The sequence below is a fragment of the Apostichopus japonicus genome, chromosome 19, assembly GCF_037975245.1.
Source record: "Apostichopus japonicus isolate 1M-3 chromosome 19, ASM3797524v1, whole genome shotgun sequence".
Lineage (NCBI taxonomy): Eukaryota > Metazoa > Echinodermata > Holothuroidea > Aspidochirotida > Stichopodidae > Apostichopus > Apostichopus japonicus.
The window spans coordinates 18,747,908-18,775,041 of NC_092579.1; the positions used below are offsets into that span (position 1 = coordinate 18,747,908).

At 33.7% G+C, this 27,134-nt stretch overlaps 1 protein-coding gene and 1 long non-coding RNA gene across 8 annotated transcripts in view; one reads left to right on the forward strand and one right to left on the reverse strand.

Moving 5' to 3' along the window:
* The first annotated feature begins 492 nt into the window (after positions 1-492).
* Positions 493-27,097, forward strand: LOC139959927 (uncharacterized). Of its 4 annotated transcripts, XR_011790258.1 has the most exons (10): positions 493-628; positions 2,669-2,808; positions 3,696-3,808; positions 5,998-6,086; positions 6,982-7,053; positions 10,198-10,297; positions 11,077-11,236; positions 12,549-12,741; positions 17,525-20,997; positions 21,078-27,097. It is a non-coding gene; the product is annotated as an uncharacterized lncRNA (long non-coding RNA). The 4 variants fall into 4 exon arrangements; XR_011790259.1 differs by having other exon boundaries at positions 11,036-11,236; positions 17,525-27,097; XR_011790256.1 differs by having other exon boundaries at positions 17,525-27,097.
* Positions 15,263-27,134, reverse strand: part of LOC139959925 (tyrosine-protein kinase Fer-like) — a 39,215-nt gene continuing 27,343 nt past the window's right edge. For 3 of the 4 annotated variants that reach the window (XM_071957863.1, XM_071957862.1, XM_071957864.1), the window contains one exon: positions 15,263-17,585. In XM_071957863.1, the coding sequence (XP_071813964.1) occupies positions 17,443-17,585 (143 nt within the window). In that variant the 3' untranslated portion in view covers positions 15,263-17,442. The remainder of the gene's footprint in view (positions 17,586-27,134) is intronic. The other variant, XR_011790255.1, reaches the window with a different exon arrangement.

Genomic DNA, 27,134 nt, shown 5'->3' on the forward strand with positions numbered 1-27,134 from the left:
GGGTTCTGGTGCGGTTATCTATAATTCTTTCGAAAATCTTACCGCTGGGAGGAGACTAATTGGTCGATAGTTTTGAATTTTGGTGCTATCTTTACTTAGTTTCGGTATTGAAATCTTTTTTGCGGATTTCCATGGGGTCGGGAAATAACCCAGTCTAATGAGTTCGTAATAGTTGGGAAATATGAGAGTTAATGAATATCGGAATGGAGTTTTTAAGCATTTGGTCATTTACGTTGTCAAGACCAGGGGAGGAGGCATTTTTTAGTGGCACTATACCAATTGTTGATATCTATTTTTTATGAGTATAGGATGTTTTCTTTGAGACATCCTAAGGGGCTGGGGTTAAAGCTGGTTGCATTACTGATAGTTGTAGGGGAGAGTGGGGATGAAAGTCACTAGGGTTGGTTGTCCCATATGCGATTACGTGAAAACTACGAATTGATAGTCAGAGGCGAAGGGGAATATATTACCACCATGGTACCTCATTTGCATAAAACAAGCCCAGCGCGAGGTACAAACACCATGCCTTTGACATAACTAAAGTGATAAAGTTTACATAAATCACTCCAATGGTGATATCGTGTGCCGCATTTCGCCAAAAATGTGGCAGTGGACTGCAGCTTCACAGGTAATTCTTAAGAAGCGATAGCAGAAGCATTTACATAGGAATATTATACTTTAGTGTCGTCTGCCCGTCTAATGATCTAGCGTCAGTGAGTAGTGCTGTATTGTTATTCACTGGACCTTGGAAAGTTGGATGTAGGCTAGTTAGCCTACTGTAGGCCCCTAGGCCTAGACCAGCTATACTGTACGGCTGTCCTTTTGGATGCGAAATGACTTTAACCTAATGACAGCAATTATCACCACCTCATTTTACTTAAAAATTTATCCCTAACGATAGATCCACATGCCAGAATAACTGAAGATGACATTTACAGAGCCTACCTTGGTCTACTGAAGAGTAAGATTCTAACGTTGGTTCGTCTAGGTCACAACGAAGCCTACAATATTTCAGTCTATTATTACTAGAATTGTACAAATATTCAAACACATTCTCCATTTGCAACATATTCCCAACAATGTACAAGTAAGTGTGGCAAAAGGGTGGGTGTTACTAAAACGAATGACAATTGCGTTACACATTTTGACAATAAGTTGTACACACTAAAAAATTTGCGTGGACTAAAACGAATGGTATCACCGGGTATCACAGTTCAGACTTCGTGGGTATCTAGATCTAGTAAAGTACGAACAAGATAAAAACGCACCTTAAAGTAAGCGAAATTGTAAGTTTGATTTTGAAAAGTAAATTTAACGTCATTTTACCGATATTAATTGTTAGAAACTAACAATAAATAAAGATATAATCTTAAAACGGCTTCAGTTATCTTTCTATATAAATCTACAGAGGTAAAAAGCAAAGTACTTAAGCGCATTCGCACTCAAAAACTTTCCCTGTGGGTTCTATCCGTAAATTACACCAAAACCCTGCAACCACGTTACATGCGATTTCCTCAAATACTTTTTGCGCTGAAAACCAATAACCGCATTAACTCCACTCTGTTAATCATTCTATCTCCACTCAACACTGTCATTCGTTGTCATTCCCTGTCATTCGCAAATGATAACTAACCCTGTACAAAGTCAATTGTCATTCAGCCATTCGCTGTCATTCGTTTTAGTTTGTCCCCAAAAAGGGTATAGGGCCTAAACAGTAAAGCAGGCTAAAGGCCTAGCCAGTAATGTGAGTCTTAGGGTAGGCTAGGCCAAAGCCTATAGCCAGGTATGTTCTGGATAGTAACTTTAATTACAGGCAATTTGCATAAATTTACTCAACTATGATTTAAAGGCCTAATGATATTCACTTACCATGTTTGGACAAAGCTTTGTAGGCAATACAACACACTCAACCACTACTCATGATAACATCTCATTTATTGATGACAATATGTGACTGAATGTAGATATGCATCAAACTGTTTGCACTCTTACTTCATAAGGTGGGATCTGTTATCCTGCATAATCTACTACCCACTTTGCAACATGACCATTTAACTGAAAACTGCATGCACAGACTAATTTGGAAATATTACACAAAAGTAGGTGTGTGGAATGGGGGAGGGGAGTGGGGTGGAAGGTTGCTTCTTCACTGCATATTTCTGGGACAACTATGACACTATCTGAGTGGAGCACTAAAATAATGCAAGCAAAAATGTTTGCCATATACTTCTCTGATACCGGAAATGACACTTTCCAGACATTAAAAGTTGCATAAAGCACTCCACTTACTCATAATAGGCGAGAAAATGTTTCAAAGTTGGTTCTCATAAGTCAGGAGTATAGTACTTACTACTCGGATCTGGTCACCATAACATGTCTCTCTTGTGAAAAGTACACAGGTCTACAGTACTCTTTCGGAAAAATGGGTAAAATCAAATTCCGTTTTCAAAGTGGAATGGACAATGTATGTATGACGACTTCTAAATGATCTGGCTCTTTGCCTCACTTTTCTCAAGGCTTCACGGCTTCAACACACGATTACTTTAATTATGTCCAATTGAGATACTTTTCTTGACTCACAGGCAAAATGTTTATCGATCCTTTCATACAGAATCTCATATAATCTTTGATACAGCAATCTTTTTTATTCTCATATATTCTCCTATAGGCAAATATGGAGAATAGATGTGCAATGCAGTGTGTCAGTTGTGGGAAGTATGTCCTCTACCTTGCACACCATGTAGCCAGGCAACACCAGGTGAAGGACAAAGGCCAAAGATTGCGGCTTAAGTACTAGTGAGGACATATGTAAGTAGCAAATGTTTGTGAAAAGTATCATATTCACACAATGTAATAGAAGTAAAGTTCTAATATTTTGACAAGTAAAATTACTGCCTTTTTTTATTAAGGAACTCACATTCTTCTTCCAATTTGAATGACAGCATCTAGCTCTCTCCTTTTCTGCTCAATCAGCATGCAATTGTAGTAGCATACATACTTCTGCCCATAATCAAAAGTACTTTTATTCCAAGGTACTTTCAGATATAACCCTTCACGGTTCAAAATGTCTCCTGTTAGAAATAACCCTTCACAGTTCACAAGGTCTATCCTGTTAGATCTAAAGATGCAGTACTTTAAGTGGCTAGACCATGTTTCATATTGTGTGATGTGACTCCAGTCAGTCAGTAACTCTATTCCAGCTAGATCTGAAGATGTTGTAAGTGGCTAGACCATGTTTTGTGTTGTGTGATGTTACCCCAGTCAGTCAGTAACTTTATTCGGCAGTGGATAACTTTGATTTGTCCAGTGGAATATCCTGGAAAAGTAAAGAAATTTCAGTTCCAACCCTGATAGTTATTGAAATCTTTAATAGCCAAGTACTGTAACAAATTTGTGTTGAGATAATACTAATAGTATGAAATGTTATAAAAAGGTGAAGCTAATATGTATAATCAAAGCAGATTTTGAGACTGAAGACTTTTATTAACTTGGAGATAGTGAGCTTGGTGTCTTGGTAGCACATGCAATAAAAATACTATTTTGTGTCATAATATTTACTCACAGTACTTTTGTTAAATTTTGAAAGTAAATATTTTATCAAAATGCCACACTTTTTGACCCATAATGTATTGAATAACCCATCATGTCAGTTTCTAAGATAGTAACCATGTTTTAATTTATTTGTATCTTCACAGAGGGGCAATCCTATACTGTACAGTAGTTACTCATATTTTGATGGTGACTAGAGTAAAGAATTTAAGTGATGACACACTGGAAGGAAAACCTGCAAAGATAGAAATAGATGGAAGTATGTTGAAATAAAGTATTCAGAGAATGAATTGTGACTTGAATGTATGACATATTGCAGTGATTTTTTGATGGACAGGAGATTTTGCAGCTATTCATCAATTCATTTTGCTGCCATCTTAAAGTGTTTAAATGATTACCTGCTTAAATATTGATATCGTACAACATGGTGGATACGAAATCAAATTCATCAGTTGCACTATTATGCCTTGGTTAAATATTTTGTAAAAAGTGTGATGTATGTTGACATAATTTTCAAATTCATCCTCAAAGCAGATAACATTGTTGAACTGATGTGTTTCAAATAGACATAAAATAGCAATGAAAAATGAAACTAATTGACATGATTATTGCAAAGTATGGTCTGTGAAGGGGTGTGTCTCTTGTCTCAGGACTGATAGATGGGGACCTAGGTAGACTCACAGATAGCTGGAGCACTTAAGTATCAACTTACAAACAGTTCCAGTCTGAGACAGTGAGTATGGTTTATTATCCTTGGTCAGATTGTAGGAATGAATGTCTCTGATATGGGTAGTCAGTCTGTCATTGTGCAAGCCAAGGATGAACTTGCCATATCAGTGGCTGTAGAATGTTTGCATTTTGACAAGAGTGTCCTGTTCATCAGTAGTTTAATTATCCAGCCTTTTGGCCATATATTGTATGTCCAGTTAGACTTTGGCAGAAAGCTCATTTGTGGCATGATGAAAGTGGTCCTTCCAGAAATTGGTGAGGGGTTAGAAAGGGATTTTCATGACATCTGTAATAGGGCAGACTGTGTCCTATGGATACTTGAGTTATATCTGCTATGAATAGAAATGATGTGTGTTTTGTGAGTCTCGAAAATAATTCAGGTTATGGAGGAATGACAGACCAAGTTCAGCATTCTCTTATTAATGATAGCCTATATAAATGTCAGGTATGCCTAAACAGTTCTCACTGGTCAGAGGTTGAGCACTGGTGCATGAGTTGATGAAAGGTTTGGTTTGTAACCTAAAATATCCCCATCATCAACTCTCAGGCTGAATTTAGTTATTCATGTTCTTGTTTGATGATTTGTACATCTTTGGTTGTGGCTATGTGCATGCAGGCATTTCTGATTATTTGTTCATACAGACTATATGTGTGAGCTAACATTGGCTACTGTATGCTTGTCCAGTCAGGTTGTGAATCGGAATTCCTGTTCATGGGTCAATTATACTATCTTTCACTTGCATCATTTCAGGAAAGTAGGAATTGTTGCTTGCAGTGCTGAACTGTTTTTATCCAAGCTTACAGTGGCTTTCCTTATTGATTAATGTTGAATGTGTTTCTGTAATTTTTTAATTTTTGTGGTTGTAATTTTTTATGTTTGTCCTGTAATTTTTAATTCTGTTCTCTTTCCTGTTTAGCTGCCATTTCCTTGCCCAACATGCTGTTACATTGGAAAAGCACTTTTATATATGGTTCATCATTGTTGATACAACTACAATCATGGCAATCTAATGTTTTACAAATATCTAAGTAAAATCACAACTTCAATAGCAGTATCTCCAGGCCAGCCAATTTGAAGAAGTTCAGATTTACCATTTAAAAATTAAAAAAATATAGTATTGACCCATGTGACCTAATTAATATGATCTGAGCAACCAATAGTGAGGCAGATAGCTGGGCTCTAGCCAGGTTCACTTGTCCAAAATCAAGTCCAAGTCAATGTGTCCTGAGTCCAAGCCATGTCAGAATCAGAGTGAAGGCCGGGACAAGAATATCAGAGTCGAGAATCCAGTTGAAACGTAATTTTGATTTTTGTTGCTCACTCCAACTTGGCTGGCCTGGATGTATTGCCATTGCTAATGTTGTTTGTGATTGTACTAAAATATTTGCAAATATTGGATTGCCAGTATGTTATCGATAAGGCATGATAAGTATGGACAGTTTGTCAACTGCTTGTGACAACTAGGATTCAAAGACATTTTAAAACTCTTGGCATAGTCGTGTTAATGAAGCAGTCTATGATGTATTACAAGTTTTCCCTGTCATATTGTATGGGAGGGGGCAGAAGAGAGTAAAGGAGGCTATTGGGGAATGGTGGGTACAGGTGTGGAGGAGGGGTAGGGAGAGATTAAACTCTCAGGATGACTCCCAGAAAAGTTGTCCATAGCTGTTTAAAACTATGAATGCATCATTATAACCTCAAACCTTGTTTATTTTCAGTGTGATAATCACCATGCAAAGCTCAAAGATCATCATTCAAGGGACTCGTGCGAAGAGACCAGCAAGAAAGTTAAAATCCTAGATTAGAGGTGAGAGGTTTGATCAGACATAGCGAAGTCTGCATGTTTTTGTGTGATTATGTGTGTGTATGTCTTATAATGGAATCTTGGGTTATATAGTTAAATGAGCCAATATGCCATGTTATGTTGGATTGTTGGTACTCATATTCAATATATACACAACTATAAAGTACAGTAGGTAAAATTTCATCAAACATGGAATGTGCTGCTGTACAACATAAATTGACCTTACTAAAATTTGAAAACTTTATTATAACTCAAACATAAAATGTAAAAACAAATTTTATGGACCAATACAAGATTTCTACATGCCAATAATTGGGGGAATGTTTTGTTACATTTCATAAAGTTGTATTTGTGTTGTGTGGATCATTCCATTCTAATGCCAATTAGTCCAAAAACATAACATTGACTGTTACATTTCATAATTGTGGTTTTTTTACCAAATTTTCTTGGTTGATTACTGTAGGTGTTAACATGTACTAGTGAGAAATTATTATATTGGAGAATATTTTACCATTTTGTTAAATTTGCTAAACTAGAATGTTAATTCCTATGGCTATTACATTATTTTATTTTTCCATTTGGATTGAACCCATGTTAATATGATTATTATCATTACTTTATCAACAATGCAGATTTGAATAATTTGCACTTTTTAGTAAAAGTTAATTAATAACAACTTTGTGGCTAATAGCTCATTTTTGGCAAGGAAGTCACTTCTATTGGTGGTTGATCATATGCAAACTCATCCCTCACTAATTTAATTATGTGATTAATTGTTGGTAAACAATGAAAAGTTCACACTAACTATCATTTCATGCAAAATAATGATCAGTAGTGCAAGCAAGCCATGATATTTCTACTGGTCTAGGTTGTCATTACATATTTTTGTTTTATATAGACAAAATGATTGATGCCGAAGATATAAACACAGTAGTTATGATGCTGAAGAAGGAGACAACACCATACATCAGTGAGTTGTATTGTCTTGAAACAATTGATTGGCTCCTTGTTAATTACTTCCCATACTGGAGGCAACTAAAACCTATGCAATCAAGTTGGTGTCTGGGTGTGTATGTGACAATGAGCTTGTGAACAACATATCTCTACAAAATGCATACTAGAGTGATACCATACTTGGTTAATAAGTTGGGAATTTGGTGATCCCTATTGATTTGGTGCACAACTCATGAATATTAGTGATTGGGCTTGGTTTACTGAGGCCTATAACAAATAGCTTTGGCCATGTTAGTTTGCGTTTCCAATTTTTAGTGCTAATCTATTGGTATCTCAGTATCTGCCTTCTACTTTAATCTTGTCCCACTAAACATCTAAAGCATGAGGAGGTGTGATAGAGAGGGGGGGGGGGGTGGATTGGATAACATGGGAGCGAGGAGGGAAGGTAAGAAAGGGTGGACCATTGCACTTTTCCCCAAGACCTTCAGTTTTGTTTCTCTGATTCACTTTATGCAGATACCATAATTTCAGAGCCAAACACATGGCTAAATCTGGGAAATAAGCTATGGACACCCCTCCCCTCAGACCCCTGCCCCTTATTCAGACATCAAGGCTCTATGCAGCTATTTGTGTGATCCAAAGAAAATATCATGCTTTGTGCACCACTGATGTACTTGTCAAGTGAGAAGATTCAAATTTGGCCACCCCACTTTCCAAACCCACTGCTGATGCCGTCATGAGGTGATCCAAAAAACTTTCATTCATGAAACTACACAAAATCTATAAACATGAATTATTCCTTAACAATTACCAGCAAGAGTCTAATCATGGATAGTACCATATTATTGACATTTAAGTCTTGCTAGTTTTCCTTGTTGAAAACAATTCTCCTCTCCTTATGACCCTCCCAATTTAGTAGGGCAGCTGAAAGGGCTGTCAGCTGGGGCAGGTCTCACTCAGCATGCCCAGGGCCACTCGGTGAGACCCCATACAAAGATTACACAAGTGCATAAAATGCTCTTTTTGCTGTTGTGATCCTAATGAAGAAAAAGATTGATGAATTCAAAATAAAATTTAAAAAAATTGAACCCCAAAATGACATGTTTGTTGGACAGTACGAATGCACATATTCCATGATATTTTAGTAACTAAACTGATTGAAAAAGAGCATTTTTCCTCTCTGCATGCAAATTATTATTTTTGTTTTGTCTAAGGTTAACTTCTAGCTAGGCTGACTCCTACTGGCTCCTGCTCAACTTGGTGTGTCTAAATTTCACCACATGGTAGAGCAAAGAAATACCATCATAAATGAATGCAACTCAGCCATTACATCTTAAAAATGAAAATAGTGTTATTGAACTAAAATATTACAAAATATCTTACTTATATGATGAATATTAATTATCCTTCCTGAGTGGATGAGATTGCAAGTCTCAGCTCGACACATGGTCCTTGTCATTGATGGAATGTGTACATGAGTACAGGTGATATTTGATACAGTATTAGAAAAGTAGGTTTGAAAAGTTTGGTTTGTCCTATTGCTGTTGTCTATCAGGTGCCTGGATGACTCTGATGAATTAGCTGAGAGTAGTGACCTTTGAGGGGAGCATTGGTTTAATTCCCTTAAGTTGCTGATGTGTTTACAAGTCTCAGCTCATCACCTGAATGGTTGTTGGCATTGATGGCATATGTTCATGAGTTGCCAAGGCCTGTGCCATTTAAGTAAATTGTTCATGTGGAACATTGTCCTTATTTACAGCTTTTTATCTAAACAATGAAATTAAAACTTCATTGTTACTAAAATCACATCAAATTTTTGCATGTTGCTGACGCACATTTTAACCTTCATCACTTCTCAGCAATATAGACCTGTCTGAACATATGATATTCCACTCTAAATTTGCTAAACATGACATTTTGTCACTAATATCTGAGAGGTAATCCTAATATTTGAATATTTCATAACAGCATCTGGCAATTTTTAAAAGTACACATTGGATAGATGTGAGGAGGCAAACTGTTAGGTATTGGGGAATTTGAAAGGATTTCTACTTGGGAGGCACACTGGTAGTGTGCAAAAATGGTAGTGGGACAAAATGACCTGTTATCTACTCAAACTGCCAAAATGTTGATGAATGAAAACATAGTATAGAAGCTTCTTCTTAAATACATTTTCATATATTTTGTTAATTACTTTCAAGAAAATGTAACAGTAACTGCAGTCCCATATGGAAACTAGAATTTCTTCACACATTTACTGTGCAAAAAATGTTTGTATATTCAAAGCTAATTGTTGAGTGTATATTCCAATTGGTCCATGGTGAGTCACTCTAGAGATCACAATTTTGTTTTGAGGTACTGATCAAGTTAGGTCTATAAACAATTATCTCTACATTTGACAAATTTCACCATGATGTCTTTGTTGGTATTTCAACAAAACTAACAAGTTAATTTTAAGCACAGTTCTGCAAAAGTTTATTAGCTGCAAAACCTTACTTTTAACATACAGCCGGCTGTTGGCCAACAGGTACTGATAGAGTGCTGCAATATTTCTGTACCTTTAAAGTAGGGGGCTACCATGGACCATGATATTTTCTAAACCAGCCCCTTACAATAACCTCAAAGTAACAAAATAAATTACTGAATGCAAATGAAAACTCCCATTTTATAAGGGTAAATTTCCACTCCAACCTGATTTTATCATTTAACCAATAACTCATTTGATTATAATTGAATTTGGATTCTACACTTGTGCAAAAGGAAATATTGTCTGCCATTAGATAATCACTAGTTATGGCTGGTACTTATAGTGGCTATCTTTGGTGTGAAAGCTATAAATAATCAAAAGTTGCTGTGAGTCTTAACTACTCTGGATCATACCTTGCCACTTGGATTTGTTTTTAACAAATATTCATTTTGAGAGCAACATGTCTCTGATACAAAATGGAAAAAAAAATCAAACAATCCATATTAAAGAATTCTTTCTTTAAACTTTCTACCTATTATTAGATTAAACAGTAGTAATTATTTCTTAAGCGGCGACTTATGGGACATCATCCAGTTTTGCTTCTGCTTTTAACTTAACTGCTTTCAATGTCATTGCATGTGTATTGTTTATATGATTTTAAATGTTTTGTGATGTTATCTCTTTTTTATGTAGTTTCATAATTAGATCACCCTACACCAGGACTGCCTCCATCATGTACAATCAGAGTGTGATAAGGAAGACTTTCAAGTGAGGTTCATCATTGATACCATTGGTAAGATTTAAAAAATAATATGTAAATGCCTTTTAGGATATGATAGTGCATCAAATTCAAGTGGGAAATGATCCACAGCTTAAACTATCAAACTAACACTAAAAATTTCAGCTTGAACGTTGGTCAAATTGCTTTTACTGACATTGGAGTACAGTATGTTAAAGGTAGTCTGTATTGGCCCTAAATTTTGGCATGCTTAAATTGCTAGAAGTTTTCAAAAAGTACTGACCTTGAGGTCTTTAACTTTCCAAACTGTTCTCATATTCTATATGAACACACAAGATTTCCTGAATGTCCTAGCGAGGTAAATTGATTTAGTTCCAGTATGGGAAGTACCGCCATTTACTGTTGCTCAATGGAATACTATTATGAATACAAAGCAATTTTTCTTCCTGCCACTGGGATTGGGGTGGGGTGGGGAGATGAGGGGGTCATGCCCAGTGTCTCTCTCATTTTGTTTTGTCCTTTTTGTGTGTGGGGGGATGGGTGGTGTTCATTTAGAAGAGTTGATCTTGATAACATTACTGTTTCATTATAATGGTTGTACAGATGGAGGGATGGTGGTGAGCAGAAAGAAGAGAGATTATTTAAGAACAATATCACTTGTAGAACACCAACTGTGTATGGCCTTCTGTGATTGTTCCAAATCCGATATGGAACGCGGGAGTGAGGCTGTCCAAGATTGAAGACATTGGACACAACATCAAAGAATTCTTCTATTTTCTTTCCCTGTATCAGAAAATCTTTTTCAATCCATTCCTTTTTTGACATCTTGACAGGAAGAGGAGTGTTTGCAACAAAGGAAATCAGGCAAGGTGATTTCTAGCTAGAGTATAGAGGAGAAATCATTTCTCCTGAGGAGGCATCCAAAATAGCTAGAACCAAGGAAGATGGCAACACCTTCTTGTACTTTTATGAGAATGGTGGAATTATAGAATGGTAAGTTAAAATGTTTGCTTCCCAATTTTATGGTCTGCATATGTTTAATTTTTTTTATGACTATTCACAACATCAAAGATAACAATTTAAAATATGCATATTTTTTTTCTATAAATATTCACAACATCCAGGGTTCAAATTTTGACTATATCAATCACTAATTTGTGAGAAGGATGTTATTATTGCCAGGAGAAAATGAAAGGCACTAGTAATTTTTGGGGAGTAACCTAACTTCCCCTAGAATTTTAGGTACACATTTCTACAAATAAAAGTCTCCTTTCAGAAGATTTGTCAGATGGAGGGAGAGGGGGGGGGAGGACTCAGGGTAGCATGACCAGAGGTTGATATTTAATGTTTTGTGGAATGTGGAAGAGAGGGAGGAACTTTTTTCTAGAGGTAGGGAGTGGCTGGCACAAAGCAATCCACTAAGTTAAGTGCAGAAAATCTAGCCTAAACATTTGTTTAAAAGAAAAAACAATATTTTTTTTTATGAAAAACAAAAGAAATGCATAGCCATGCTTACAAGTTTTACATGTAGTCACCTGTAAGTGGATCGTGGAGCTAAGAATAATAAATTGGGAAGAGGGTAGGACTGGGGAGAGAGGGATGGGTGTTTATAAGCTAGGGACAAGGGAGTGCTGGCACCATATGCCAACCACATTTTGCTTAACACTACACTCAGTCAAATGGGAGAAGCCAGCCTATTCACATGTTGACAAAAGTAAAATTTGCATAAACTTGTGTACAACTTTGGATGTAGTGATCTGGCAGTGGATGCTAGCCTAATTTACTGAGGAAGAGGGAGTGAGCAAGGACTGGGGTGGGCAACAGGGAATTAAAGAAGTATTGATATGGAGTCATTTGATAGTTTTCCATTTTCAAGCTAATTTGAGAGACGTTTAATATTGGTGTTTGAAATCTTTTTCATGTTGTTGTTGGTCTTAAAATTTGAATTAACTTTTATACTACACAAAGAATCATATATAAGCTATCAGCATAATTAAAGACATCACAGAGAATAACAGTCTAATATACAATCATGTGTCCATTGAATAAAAAATATCAATGATAAAAAGGGGTTATATTCAATAAGAATTGGATGCAAATTCCTCCAGAATGTTACATTCATTTTCCTATTATACGTGTAAAAAATCCTTTTGGCTTTGACTATCTAATGTATTGGAGTGATCTGTCTATGCAGCTCTCTAAACAGTGTTTCAACTTTTAAAGTTATTCAGTCCTGCTCCTTTGGTTTCATAGTCATTCTAAATTGTTTTATAATCCACTTAAACTTTCAATTTGTTGCCCTCAGTATTGATGCTACAGACACAGCCTGTGTTGCAAAGATGGTAAATGATGAGATTGGCAGGGAGGCCAATTCTGTTATGAAGAAACAAATACTTGAAGGAAGAGTCTGTCTCTGTTTGTTTGCCCTAAAAGACATGAAACATGGTCAAGAACTCCGGTACGACTATGGGCAAACAGATTTACTGTGGAGAAAGAAGGTAAGAAAGAAATTGCAAGGCATGAGTAAAAAATCACTTGTTTGTTAAGGTTTAATAGGTTATGGAGAAACATCTTAAAGATAAAGTCTTGGTCATGATGTTTTTTTCAGATTTTATCTTACAAGTGAAAGTTCATATCAGCATTAAGGAAAACTGAATGGATATTACAACTTTTTCCACAATATGTAGGGAATAGAGTGGTATAAACTGAACTGTGTAGACTTGGCGACAAAAACATTTGCTGGCACTAAACACATTTCTAATGTAAAAGATAAGTTTAAAAACACTTTCTGCTAGAACGAGATTTGATTGAGGAAACCTTGGATGTTGTCGTAACCTCATTATTCAATTGCAACTATTTATGTGGTTTGACACATTTCATAAGATTTTTTTAATTTAACCTTTGTGTTTGTTTATACTAATATAACCTTAATACCAATACCTTCCCTGTAGTTCAGTACTTGTCTTACAGTACTGATACTTAGCTATGCATGTGACTATGAAGAAGACAAATATGTGCTGTGAAAGCCGAGCACAAGACTCCTTTGATGCTTGTAAAACCATAAAAAAAAAAAGGCATGAAGAAAACTGCTCAAAGCTTCAAGTTTCCTTCGTTATTTCAAATTTATGGAAATTATTAAAAATAAGAAAACTTTTGAACTGTTCTAGACCTTCCAGGATTTGAACCCTAAACCAAGACCCAGAGAATTATCAAATTTATAATTTGAAGCAGTGTTAATATCACCTTTCATGGGATTATCAGTGAGGTACATAACTGTGAGAATCTGTAAGATAAAATATATACTTAAAGTTTACAGCAAAATAGTTCAATCTACTTGCTTCTGAACTAAACAGTGAGGGTGGTGTCTTAATTTAACAAATTGTAATGGAAGTTGTCAATACTTGGTAAACTATTTACAAGCTAATAGTGGCCAAACATGATGTGGTAGGAATTAGAAAATATGCAATGAAATATAAGCAAGAAATTTTTGGCACAGAAATAAATGAATTTATAACAACCTTCAAGAACATCAGCTTAACCACCAATATGTACTAGAAATGAAATAATGGTCACTTATGCTCTTTGCTTCATTCCTCAAACTACTATTCTGTAGCACAAAATTTTTAGAACCATTTGTCGTGAATAATCTTTCTCTTCTCAAAACAATAAATAAAAGGTGTTACTGTAAGTTAAATGAAAACAAATGAATGTATGATCTTATATTTCTCAAGTTTATTTTCCTTTAATAATGTTGAAATCAAATATTACAAAACGATATCATGCAGTGTATGAAATATTACAAACCTTGGTCCCTGGCCCCAAATGTTCCTATTTTCACCCATCAATCCTCGTCTACCCCCTCCCCACCCCACTCACAATCACTATTTACCCATCTAGTAACCTTTGTTATTTACATAAACAGATTAAGAGGGAAATATTCTAAATCTGTTGCATGATATGGATAAAATTGAAAGCAAATAGTTAATAGCCATCTCTGTAATTTCTTCCTCAAAAGAAAGAACTATTTCACACATTTTTGTAGAAAAATAATTATTAAAAGTTTACTTTTGAAAATAATAACAACAACTATTGCAAAATAATATATATCTGTGAAGTTAAGATTTCCCTCTACCAGTGAAAAACAGAACACTATTTAAAACAAAAATAGGACAAAATGTGCAACAAAAAAACAAAAAATCTTGCTTTTGTTTGAGATCTTGAACATAACATACATCGCATGCATCTTGCTCATGTCCAGATGTTTAAAGGAGCATTTTGAGGAAAATTTAACAAATTTTCTGCCCTGTCAAGATACTAAAATCCCATGCCAATGAAGGTCATCAATTTCACTAGACAACTTCAACCTAAAATAATGTATTCCAAGTGGAACAATTTCAAACATTATCAATGTGATTTCTGTGCCTGAAATATGAAAAATGTCTTGAGTGTTAACTATGGAAGATCATTGGATTTGTTCACCACTTTAACCACTGTGGGCTTGATTAAATTAACAATTAAATGCATAAAGCTTCTGTAATTGCTTCAAGAAAGTTGTTGTTTTTGGTTGAAAGCAATTTATTCCTTTTCTCCCATGTTGTAAGTCCTATTCATATAGGGTAAAATGAATTGGTTTGTTTACGAGGTAAACACCCCCCCCCCACCCCAATACAGAAATCATTGATACAAATATGTAGCTAACCTGTTGCATTATTGTTCAAAATTATACATGGCTTTAGAACTCATTTGTATACATTTCCTCCAGTTCTGCTTGTGTTAATTCTAGTTAAGAATGAAACGTCATATCTTCTTATGGCATATATACATTTTTGTTACATGCGCAGTTTTATCAAGTTTTTTGAAACACACTTAGAAGGAAGTGAAAATACAAGGAACTCTTTTTTCTGATACAACAAATTTGTTACCATCGAAGAACAGAAAGTAAAACACAAAGTGTGTATTGCAGTCTAAGAAGTAAAATACTAAACTTTGTCACACAAAAGAGAAAAAAACTTTATGAAATGTTGGTCCGTCAAATGTAATACAAACTATTCCTGTGTAAATAAAAAAATATCTACAATGGCAGAAAAGGAGACAAAAGTCCTCCAAGCAATTCTGGGATACATATAAATATTGCAAAATTATGAGGAGATATCAGATATGGAAAAGTTATCCTGTGTGACATATTGACTTTTAATTTTGGGGATTAACCTTGAATAAATAGAAAGGAAATGCATTTCTTTTTCAAATGTTGAAAAAAATAGCCATCGCAATGAGCACTCAATCCATAACTTAAATTATACATTGCTTTAGAACTCATTTGTATACATTTCCTCCAGTTCTGCTTGTGTTAATTCTAGTTAAGAATGAAACTTCATATCTTCTTATGGCATATATACATTTTTGTTACTTATTTAGATTTAATACAAACCAATGACCTACTGTAGTTTTACGATCGCATTGTAATGAGTGACCATTTAGCAGTACATGTAATTATCCAGCAATGAGCTATTTCATAGACCCATTGAAAGTAGTGACCATTTAGCAGAACGTGTAATTATCCAGCAATGAGCTACTTTGTAGACCCATTGAAATTGGTGACAATTTAGCAGTACGCGTAATTATCCAGAAATGAGCTATTTCATAGACCCATTGTAATTAATGACCATTTAGCAGTACGCGTAATTATCCAGCAATGAGCTATTTCGTAGACTCATTGAAATTAGTGACCATTTAGCAGTATGTGTAATTATCCAGCAATGAGCTATTTAATAGACCCCATTGTAATTAATGACCATTTAGCAGTACGCGTAATTATCCAGCAATGAGCTATTTCGTAGACTCATTGAAATTAGTGACCATTTAGCAGTATGTGTAATTATCCAGCAATGAGCTATTTAATAGACCCCATTGTAATTAATGACCATATAGCAGTACGCGTAATTATCCAGCAATGAGCTATTTCGTAGACTCATTGAAATTAGTGACCATTTAGCAGTATGTGTAATTATCCAGCAATGAGCTTTTTAATAGACCCCATTGTAATGAGTAACCATTTAGCAGTATGTGTTTTCTATTGTCTATTATCTATTGTTGTTACATTGCAAGACAATATTACAACTGTATTATTCATTATGAGAATTGAATTCATGTTATTGATCCACTAACCAAGCTCTGCCTGTATGAATTTCAATATGTTGAACAATCAATACCTTGTTTTGTGCACATTGGGACAATCATTATTAACTTTTGCATATGAACCTCATTTTCATCTTTCTTTCTTCAATTTTTTTCAATAGTTTCAAATCGATAATCCAGCTTTTTGCCTGCAAACGGTCCAATAGTGTTATACAAACTTTTCTTGCAAAGCAAATACTGCAAAAGGAAATACCAAAGAAGTAGCTTGTGTCTCCAACATGGCTAAAAACTCATTGGATATATTTCCCTTGATGTTATTGATCAAACTTTTTTGTTGCCATTTAATTTATAAGAAGTATTTGAAATTTTCTGATACAGAAAAAAAAAGAGTTGGAACACAAAGATATATGTTGTTTCACTGATCAAATTTACTTTGCCATCAACTATATCAGAGTAACTGTGGTAAATATACTAATGGCCGTCACAATGTGACAACGAACAACATCTCACCTTTAAATAAAAGACCTGGTGTCATCCCAGGACAAAATAGTTAACGAGACTTACTATTAATGTATATCAGTTGGAATTTAGGTACACTTAATCAAAAACTGTTTCAGACTGTATAAATGACAATTAACTCTACAGGGTGACAAATATATTGTAAATACATCATTTCTTAACAAGACTGCAAGCCCACGATGATTGGATGAGTACTGTCATGAACAAACTAAACATAGGTAGATGCCATGCTATGTATATTCCATTTTGAAACGGTTATCGGTTCCAATCGTTCCAAGAATCCAGTGTTTGATGGGGGAACCATGCAACCATACAATCCATTCTCTTCTTCACCAGAAAACACCGGATAACGTGAAACATTCTCGATCACGTAATTTGGGATTCACTCATGATGGCCATATTTCTGGGATGTTTCCTGAGCAAACATTGGCAATAGATTTGTAAAGATGGTGGCTTTTCACCTCTGTACCCTTGAGTTGTATCAGACTGAATCTCACACTATTGGATGTTGGAATAATTGAATTTTTTTAATAAGAGATTGCATTCTATTTAAATATTTTATGTATCTTCTTCATCGCTGTCTTGATTTCTGAAAAGTTTGGTCTGTCCTCTGGTTCTTTCCTCCAGCAGGCCTGGATCCATTCCCAGACGGCACCTGGACATTCGGGAGGCTGGTTCATCCGATAGCCTGAAATTGAGGAGAAGATAGGCTTATAACCATGACAACGACAAACAAGCACAGGCATCTAACAGTCGCTATGGTAGTGGTCAATAACGAGACATTTTAGGCACATTTCCAAGAATGTCAGACTTTTCTACATCATTTGTATCATTAATATTATATGGAAATAGTAGTTAGTGTATCTAACGTAAATTAAGGTGGCATTTTTCTTGAGGACGAAAAGAAGGAAGCAGTTACAGCTTTACAAAAATAAACCCCCCCTCCACTCCCCCAAAGAATAATTCATTAACTGTCTGGTACAGCTTTGGAAACCCTCTATTATACCTACTGAGGCTTTCTTGTGTAACTATACTAACCAACTGAGGACCACCTGTTGTAACTTTTGTTATCTATTATATATCATCTTTCAATTGTAATTACGGATTTTGACTGGTTGTCCATCTGACAACCCGGCCTAATAGTTGATATGTCGAGAAAATTATAAAAATATCAAAATAAGAATCACTAATATATCACTTTAGGAGAGATTGATTAGACCATTAAAACTGATTGGTTGGAATTAAACAGGACTATATGATGTTTTGATTTATATATTTGATTATTGATTCCTAGAGCTACAGTATGATGTGTCAACTGTTTTTAACAAGTAATTCTTATTTTTCAAATTGGGGGCCTGGGGGGGGGGGTGATGTGGGGTGGGGAAATACAAGATGCCAATCAGGATGCTCATTATGGATTCCAAGGGCTCAGGTAAACTCTTCAATGAAGTGGCAGGGTTTGGGATTGAAAGTGTTTCACATAATAAAACGATTTTCAAAATGTTTCCTTGTCTTTTATTTCAAATTGTGAATGTTCTGATTTTGGCCAAAAATGAGAAATAAAATCTTAATGCTTTGGCCAGACAAAATCATTAAATTTTGAAAGAAAAAAAAAAATGTTCTCAAATGCCAGTCAGGATGCTCATTATGGATTCCAAGAGCTCGGGTACACTCTTCAATGAAGGTAAGTGTCGGTCTATGGAACACTAATAAAATGATTTTCAAATGTGTCTTTGTACTTTCTTTAAATTGAGAACGAATAATCTCATTATAGCTTAATAAGAAGGACACCTTCTATACAGTGTAGAAAAAACTTTAAAAAATGGCCCAAAAAAGAAGAGAATTGATAAGGCTATAAGCCATACAAATCCCAAAAATTTTGACCAAAAAAAAAAGTTCTCAAATGCCAGTCGGGATGCTCATTATGGATACCCAGAGCCCAGATATGCTTCTCTCTGAAGTTAAAAGTGATAGCCTATGGAATTTTTAGCCTATTAAAATGATTCTCAAAATGTTTCATTATAAATTCCCTCAAATTGAGAATGAATAATATCACTGTTGCTTTGGAAGGACACCCACTATCTAATGCATATGTGTAGGAAGAACTAAAATAAGGTCATGATTTTGGCCAAAAAAAAATAAACTCCTTAGGCTATATAGCCATACAAATTCATTAAATTTGGACCAAAAAAAAAAGTTCTCAAATGCCAGTCAGGATGCTCATTATAGATGCCAAGGGCCCAGATATGCTTCTCTCTGAAGTTAAAAGTGGTAGCCTATGGAATTTTTAGCCTATTAAAATGATTCTCAAAATGTTTCATTATAAATTCCCTCAAATTGAGAATGAATAATATCACTGTTGCTTTATAAGAAGGACACCCTCTATCTAATGCATATGCATGGTAAGAACTATAAAGGTCATGATTTTGGCCAAAAAAAATAAACTCCTTAGGCTATATAGCCATACAAATTCATTAAATTTGGACCAAAAAAAAAAAGTTCTCAAATGCCAGTCAGGATGCTCATTATAGATACCAAGGGCCCAGATATGCTTCTCTCTGAAGTTAACAGTGGTAGCCTATGGAATTTTTAGCCTATTAAAATGATTCTCAAAATGTTTCATTATAAATTCCCTCAAATTGAGAATGAATAATATCACTGTTGCTTTATAAGAAGGACACCCTCTATCTAATGCATATGCATGGTAAGAACTATAAAGGTCATGATTTTGGCCAAAAAAAAATACTCATAAGGCTATAGCCATACAAAATCATTAAATTTTGGAAACAAAAAAAAGTTCTCAAATGCCAGTCGGGATGCTCATTATTGATTCCCAGAGCCCAGATATGCTTCTCTCTGAAGTTAAAAGTGGTAGTTTGTGGAATCTTTAGCCTATTAAAATGATTCTCAAAATGTTTCATAAATTCTCTCAAATTGAGAATGAATAATATCATTGTTGCTTAATAAGAAGGACACCCTCCATCCAATGCATGTGTGGAAAGAACTAAAAGGGTCATGATTTTTACCCCCCCCCCCTCCCCAAAGTAAGGCTTTGGCCATACACACTCAATAAATTCAGACAAAAAAAGTTCTCAATGCCAGTCAGGATGCTCATTATGGATACCCAGAGCCCAGATATGCTTCTCTCTGAAGTTAAAAGTGGTAGCATATGGAATTTTTAGCATATTAAATGATTCTCAAAATGTTTCATTATAAATTCTCTCAAATTGAGAATGTATAATATCATTGTTGCTTAATCAGAAGGACACCCTCCATCCATTGCATATGTGTGGAAAGAACTAAAAGGGTCATGATTTTCACCCCCCTCCCCTTTGTAAGGCTTTGGCCATACAAACTCAATAAATTCAGACAAAAAAAAGTTCTCAATGCCAGTCGGGATGCCAAGAGCCCAGATATGCTTCTCTCTGAAGTTATAAGTGGTAGTTTATGGAATTTTTAGCATATTAAAATGATTCTCAAAATGTTTCATAATAAATTCTCTCAAATTGAGAATAATATCATTGTTGCTTAATAAGAACAACACCCTGTATCTAATGCACATGTGTGGAAAGAATTAAATAGGTCATGATGTGGGCCATATGGCTGCAACTTTACAAATTTAGTGAATTTGGAGAACGAAAGTTCTCAATTGACAGTCAGGATGCTCCCTATGTTTTCATACAGAGCTCAGAAATATGCTTTACTATGCAGTTTCTATGTTTTTTAGAATTTCTTTCAAGGTGGGAATGGTTCTTCTCATTCCATCTATTTTTGTAAAATTAAATGAAATTAGATAATCAGAAATTTGCTTTTCTATCCAGATAAAAGTGGTAGTCTATGGAATTTTAAGCCTCATGATATCATAACAATTTTCAAAGTGTTTTAAAATAACCTTCTTTTAACCTGGGAATGAATAATACATTATTACATAATTCAAAAAGACACCCTCCATCCTATGCATATACTTAAAAGGTCATGATTATGGTAAAATATAGAGTTATTTTTAAAGGGTTAAAAATTCCCAATAAACCACTTTAAACTGATCCTAGACAAGCATATCTGGTAACTCATAATGAGCATTCTATCTGACATTTGAAAGGGTTTTTTTTTTCGACTGAAATTAGGGTTTCGACTGAAATTTATTATTGTTTAGCATTGGGTGTTTATTACACTGTTTTAGGCTTTTACAATAATTGTCTTACTGTACTATTGTTTCTCATACTTATTTATATTTATAAACATAGACTATGATTTAATCTTTTGTGCATTTTGTTAAGTTTTTAAAATTATTTTACTATTTACATACTTCTGAAGTTGTTTTGGACTGTATGCGTTCAGGTTGTATTTTTTTATTATCGTTTAGTACATGTTTTTTATATTGTTGGGCTTTTACATTTTATGCCTTATTGGTTCTATATATTTAATATTTAGGTTTTTGTTACTATTTGTTTTTAGGTTTTACATTTGCAAAGCGCTTTGAGCAGTGTTGCTGATTATGCGCTTAAAATATTACTTATTATTACTAATATTATTGAGTGATGATTTTTTTGTCTTAGCTTTTTAATTCTTTCCAAAACTATGGTTAGGATGGAAGTTGTCCTACTGCATTAAGTTCAAATAATATGCTACATTCTCAATTTGAAAGGAAGTGAAATGAAACATTCTGATAATTATTTTAATATTTAGAGGTTTAAACAGTCCATAGACTTCAACTATTAGTTTCAGTATAAAGCATATTTCTGAGCTCTGGGAATTAATAATGAGCATCCTGACTGGCATTTGAGTACCTTTGATGATTTTTGCATGGCTGAAACCTAATGATTTTTTTGTGGCAAATCATGTCTTCCTGTTTTTTCCACAAGCAACAATGATATAATAAATTCCTAATTTGAAAGAAGTTATAACAAAACATTTTAAAGATCATTTTAATATTTAGCGGCTCTAAGTTCCATAGACTAACTATTTAACTTGGAATCCATAATGAACATCCTGACTGGCATTTGAGAACTTTCTATTTTTTTTGGTCCACATTTAACAGTTTTGTAGGCTGAAACCTTATAATTTTGATTTATTTTTGGCCAAAAAAATGACCTTTTAAGTTGAGGGTATCCTTCTGAATTAAGCAACAATTATATCAATTCCTAATTTGAAAGAAGTTATAATAAAACATTTTAAAAAATCATTTTAATATTTAGAGGCTTTTGGTTCCATAGACTAACACTTTAACATCAGAACTTTCTATTTTTGTTTGTCCAACTTTAACAGTTTTGTTACTCTGAAACCATAAAATTATTTTAATATTATAAGAGGCCTAGCTCTGAGAATCCATAATGAGCATCCTGACTGACATTTGAGAAATTGTTATTTGGTCCAAATTAAATAAGTTTGTAAAATTAAATTTAAATTAAATTTAAATTAACTAAGTTATGATTTTCTTTAGCTAAACCATGACCTTTATAAGTATTTCCACAATGATGCATGGGATGGTGTGTGTCTTTCTGAATTAAGCAACAATCATATAATACAATCCAAATTTGAAAGAAATTATTATGACAAATTTTGAAAATCATTTTATGCACATTTCTGAGCTTTGAGATGCCATTATGAGTATCCTTACTTCTGTCCAAATTGAATGATTTTTGATAATATTTGAAAACAATCATGACCTTTTAAGGCCTTTCCAAAATTACGCATAGGGTGGAGGGTGTCCTTCAGCAAAAATCAACAATGGCATTTGAAAACTTCTGCCAAATTGAAAGTTTTGTAGGGCCATATATAGCCTATGACTTTTTTTTTTAATTCTTTAGCAAAAATCATGACTGTTTTAATTCTTTCCAAAATTATGCATAGAATGTCTTTTATTCTCAATTATCAGGTCTGGATGCTCTTTATGGATTCCTAGAGCCCTGATTTGCATTTGTTTAGTGGTAGTCCCTAATTATCAAAATGATTTCATATAACACAAAATCATTCAATTTAGATTCTCAGCATCAAGAATTTTATGCTTTTCTCTGAAGCTAAAAGTGGCATGTTAAGAGGGTTAAAACTCCATTTTTTGCTGTGGCTAAAATTCTGACCTTTTTTTAATTCTTTCTAATATTATACCTAGATTGGAAGTTGTCATTCTGATTTAAGTTATTATTACTTCTGAATTATTACTTCTGACTTATTACGTCTGAGTACTTATTACTTCTGAGTTATTATTACTTCTGAATTAAGTAATATAATCAGTTCCCACATTGATAAAAGTTATAGCCATTTTTTGTAAAATCACTTTAATTTTTAGAGGGTAAAACTTCTAAAGACTACCACCTTAAACTCCTTTTTTTTTCTGTGGCTACAATCGTGACCTATTTTTAATTCTTTCTTATATTATACCTAGACTGAAAGTTGTCATTCTGAATTAAGTTAGATGAATATGATCTGTTCCTACCTTGAAAGAGGTTATAGACATTTTTTGGAGAAAATCACTTTAATGTTTAGAAGGTTAACTTTCAGAGAAAAGAACATTTCTGGGCTCTGGGAATCTATTTTAGAACTTTCATATTTTGTCCAAACTATAATGATATTGTACATGCTTATAAATACCTTATTTTGTTTGCCTTATGATGATTTTTAATTATTTGCCAAAATAATGACCTGTTTCTAAAATGATTTGATCCCAATTATTTATTATGTAACGGGCAATAGCCTTGTGATTCAATTTGTGTTTTTGGCCACACTCATTTTATCTTTTCATTTTAACTCAATACATGTTTCTGCATTTGAAAACATTCGTTTTAGTCCAAATTTAATGATTTTGTAAGGCTAAAACCTTATGACTTTTTTCATTTTTGGCCAAAGTCATGACCATTTAAGTTTTTTTCCACAATTACACATAAAATGGAGGGTTTCCTTCTGTGTTAGGCAACAATGGATACAATCAATTCCAAATTTGAAAGAAGTTATAAGAAAATATGTTGAAAATCATTATAAATATTTAGAGGCTTTAAGTTCCATAGACTAACACTTTTTACTTCAGAGAAAAGCATATTTCTGGTCTCTGGGAATCCATAATGAGCATCCTGACTGGCATATGAGAACCTTTTTATACTTGTCCTAATTTAATGTTTTGTAATGCTAAAACTTAATGATTTTTGTTTGTACTTTTTACCAAAATCATGACCTTTTAAGTTGTTCCACAAATATATGCATATGATTTAGGGTGTCCTCCTAAATTCAGCAACAATAATATAATTCATTCCCAATGTAATAGAAGTTATGAAAAACATTTTGAAAATCATTTTAATAAGCATAAAAATCCATACATTACCACTTTTATCCTTCAGAGAAAAGTATGTTTCCAAGCTCGGAAAATCAGTAATGAGCATCCTGACTGGCATTTGAGAACATTTTGTTTGTTCAAGTAAATTGATTTAGTAAGACTATTCATATCGCCTTACGAATTTTTAAATTTTCCACCAAAACAAAATATCATGACCATTTTCATTCTTTCCACAATGATGCGTAAGAGACAAAGGCTGTCCCTCCTAAAGTAAGCAACAATGATATAATACATTCCCAATGTGAAAGAAGTAATTATGAAACATTTTGAAAATCATTTTAATAAGCAAAAAAATCCATACACTACCACTTTTAACTTCAGAGAATAACATATTTTGGAGCTCTGGGAATCCATAATGAGCATCCTTACTGGCATTTGAGAACTTTTTTTTTTGTCCAAAATTTAACAGTTTTGTAAGGCCTTGTAAGCCTTACAAGTTTTTTTTTTTGGCCGCCAAAATCATGACCTTTAAGTTTTCCACAATAATGCATAGGATGGCGGTGTCCTTCTGTATAAAGCAACAATGATATAATACATTCCCAGTAATTATGAAACATTTTGAAAATCATTTAATAAGCGTAAAAATCCATACACTACCACTTTTAACTTCAGAGAAAAGTATGTTTCCAAGCTCTGGTTCCGTCATGGGCATCCTGAGTGGCATTGGAGAACTCGTTGAGTTTTTGGCCCCAATTTAGATATCATGAACAGTTTAATTCTTTCCACGGTGATGCATTAGATGGAAGGTGTCCTTCTGAAGGAAGCAATATGATATAAAACATTCCCAATGTGAAAGGAATTTTTAGAAACATTTTGAAAATCATTTTAATAAGCATAAAAATCCATACACTACCACTTTTAACTTCAGAGAATAGCATATTTTTGAGCTCTTAGAATCCATAATGAGCATCCTGACTGGCATTTGAGAACTTTTTTTTTTGCCCAAAATTTAACAGTTTTGTAAGGCCTTGTAAACCTTACAAGTTTTTTTTTTTTTTTGGCGGCCAAAATCATGACCTTTAAGTTTTTTCCACAATAATGCATAGGATGGAGGGTGTCCTTCTGTATAAAGCAACAATGATATCATACATTCCCAATGTGAAAGAAGTTATAATGAAACATTTTGAAAATCATTTCAATAAGCATAAAAATCCATAGACTAAACACATTTTAACTTCAAAAAGAAGCATATTTCTGAGCTCTGGGAATCCATAATGAGCATCCTGACTGGCATTTGAGAACTTTCTTTTTTTGTCCAAAATTTAACAGTTTTGTAAGGCTAACACCTAACAAGTTTTTTTTGTGGCCAAAATCATGACCTTTTTAGTTCTTTCCACACATATGCATTAGATAGAGGGTGTCCTTCTGAATTAAGCAACAATAATATCATACATTCCCAATGTGAAAGAAGTTATAATGAAACATTTTAAAAATCATTTCAATAAGCATAATAATCCATAGAATAACACATTTTAACTTCAGAGAGAAGCATATTTCTGAGCTCTGTGAATCTATAATGAGCATCCTGACTGGCATTTGAGAACTTTTTTTTGGTCCAAATTTAATGAATTTGTATGGCTGTAAACCTTATGAGTTTTTTTTTTTTGTTGGCCAAAATCATGACCTTTTAAGTTCTTTCTACACATATGCATTAGATAGAGGGTGTCCTTTTGAATTAAGCAACAGTGATATCATACATTCCCAATGTGAAAGAAGTTATGATAAAACATTTTGAAAATCATTTTAATAAGCATAAAAATCCATAGACTAACACATTTTAACTTCAGAGAGAAGCATATTTCTGAGCTCTGGGAATCTATAGTGAGCATCCTGACTGGCATTTGAGAACTTTCTATTTTTGTTTGTCCAAATTTAACAAGTTTGTAGTGCTAAAACCTTACAATTTTTTTGCCAAAAATCATGACCTTTTTAAGTTTACCTACAATTATACATTAGATAGAAGGTGTCCTTCTGAATTAAGCAACAATGATATCACCAATTCCTAATTTGAAAGAAGTTATAATAAACATTTTGAAAATCATTTCAATAAGCATAAAAATACATAGACTAACACATTTTAACTTCAGAGAGAAGGATATTTCTGAGCTATGGGAATCTATAATGAGCATTCTGACTGGCATTTGAGAACCTTTTTTTGTCCAAATTTTAACAATTTTGTAGGGCTAAAGCCTTATACTTTTGTTTAATTTTTTGCCAAAAATCATGACCTTTTTAAGTTTTACCACAATTATACATAAAATAGAGGGTGTCCTTCTAAATTAAGCAACAATGATATAATCAATTCCTAATTTAAAAGAAGTTATAACAAAACATTTTAAAAATCATTCTTTAAGTTCCAAAGACTAACACATTTCAGAAGAAAAGCATATTTCTGAGCTCTAGGAATCCATAATGAGCATCCTGACTGGCATTTGAGAACTTTCTATATCTGTTTGTTCAAATTAAACAATTTTGTAAGGCTAAAACCTTATAATTTTGTTTTAATTTTTGCCAAAACTATTGACCTTTTAGGTTTTTCCACAATTATGCATCATATAGAGGGTGTCCTTCTGAATTAAGCAACAATGATATAATCAATTCCTAATTTGAATGAAGTTATTACAAAACATTTCAATATCATTTTAATATTTAGAGGCTCTAAGTTCCATAGACTAACATTTTAATTTTAGAGAAAAGCATATTTCTGAGCTCTGGGAATCTATAATGAGCATTCTGACTGGCATTTGAGAACCTTTTTTTGTCCAAATTTTAACAATTTTGTAGGGCTAAAGCCTTATACTTTTGTTTAATTTTTTGCCAAAAATCATGACCTTTTTAAGTTTTACCACAATTATACATAAAATAGAGGGTGTCCTTCTAAATTAAGCAACAATGATATAATCAATTCCTAAT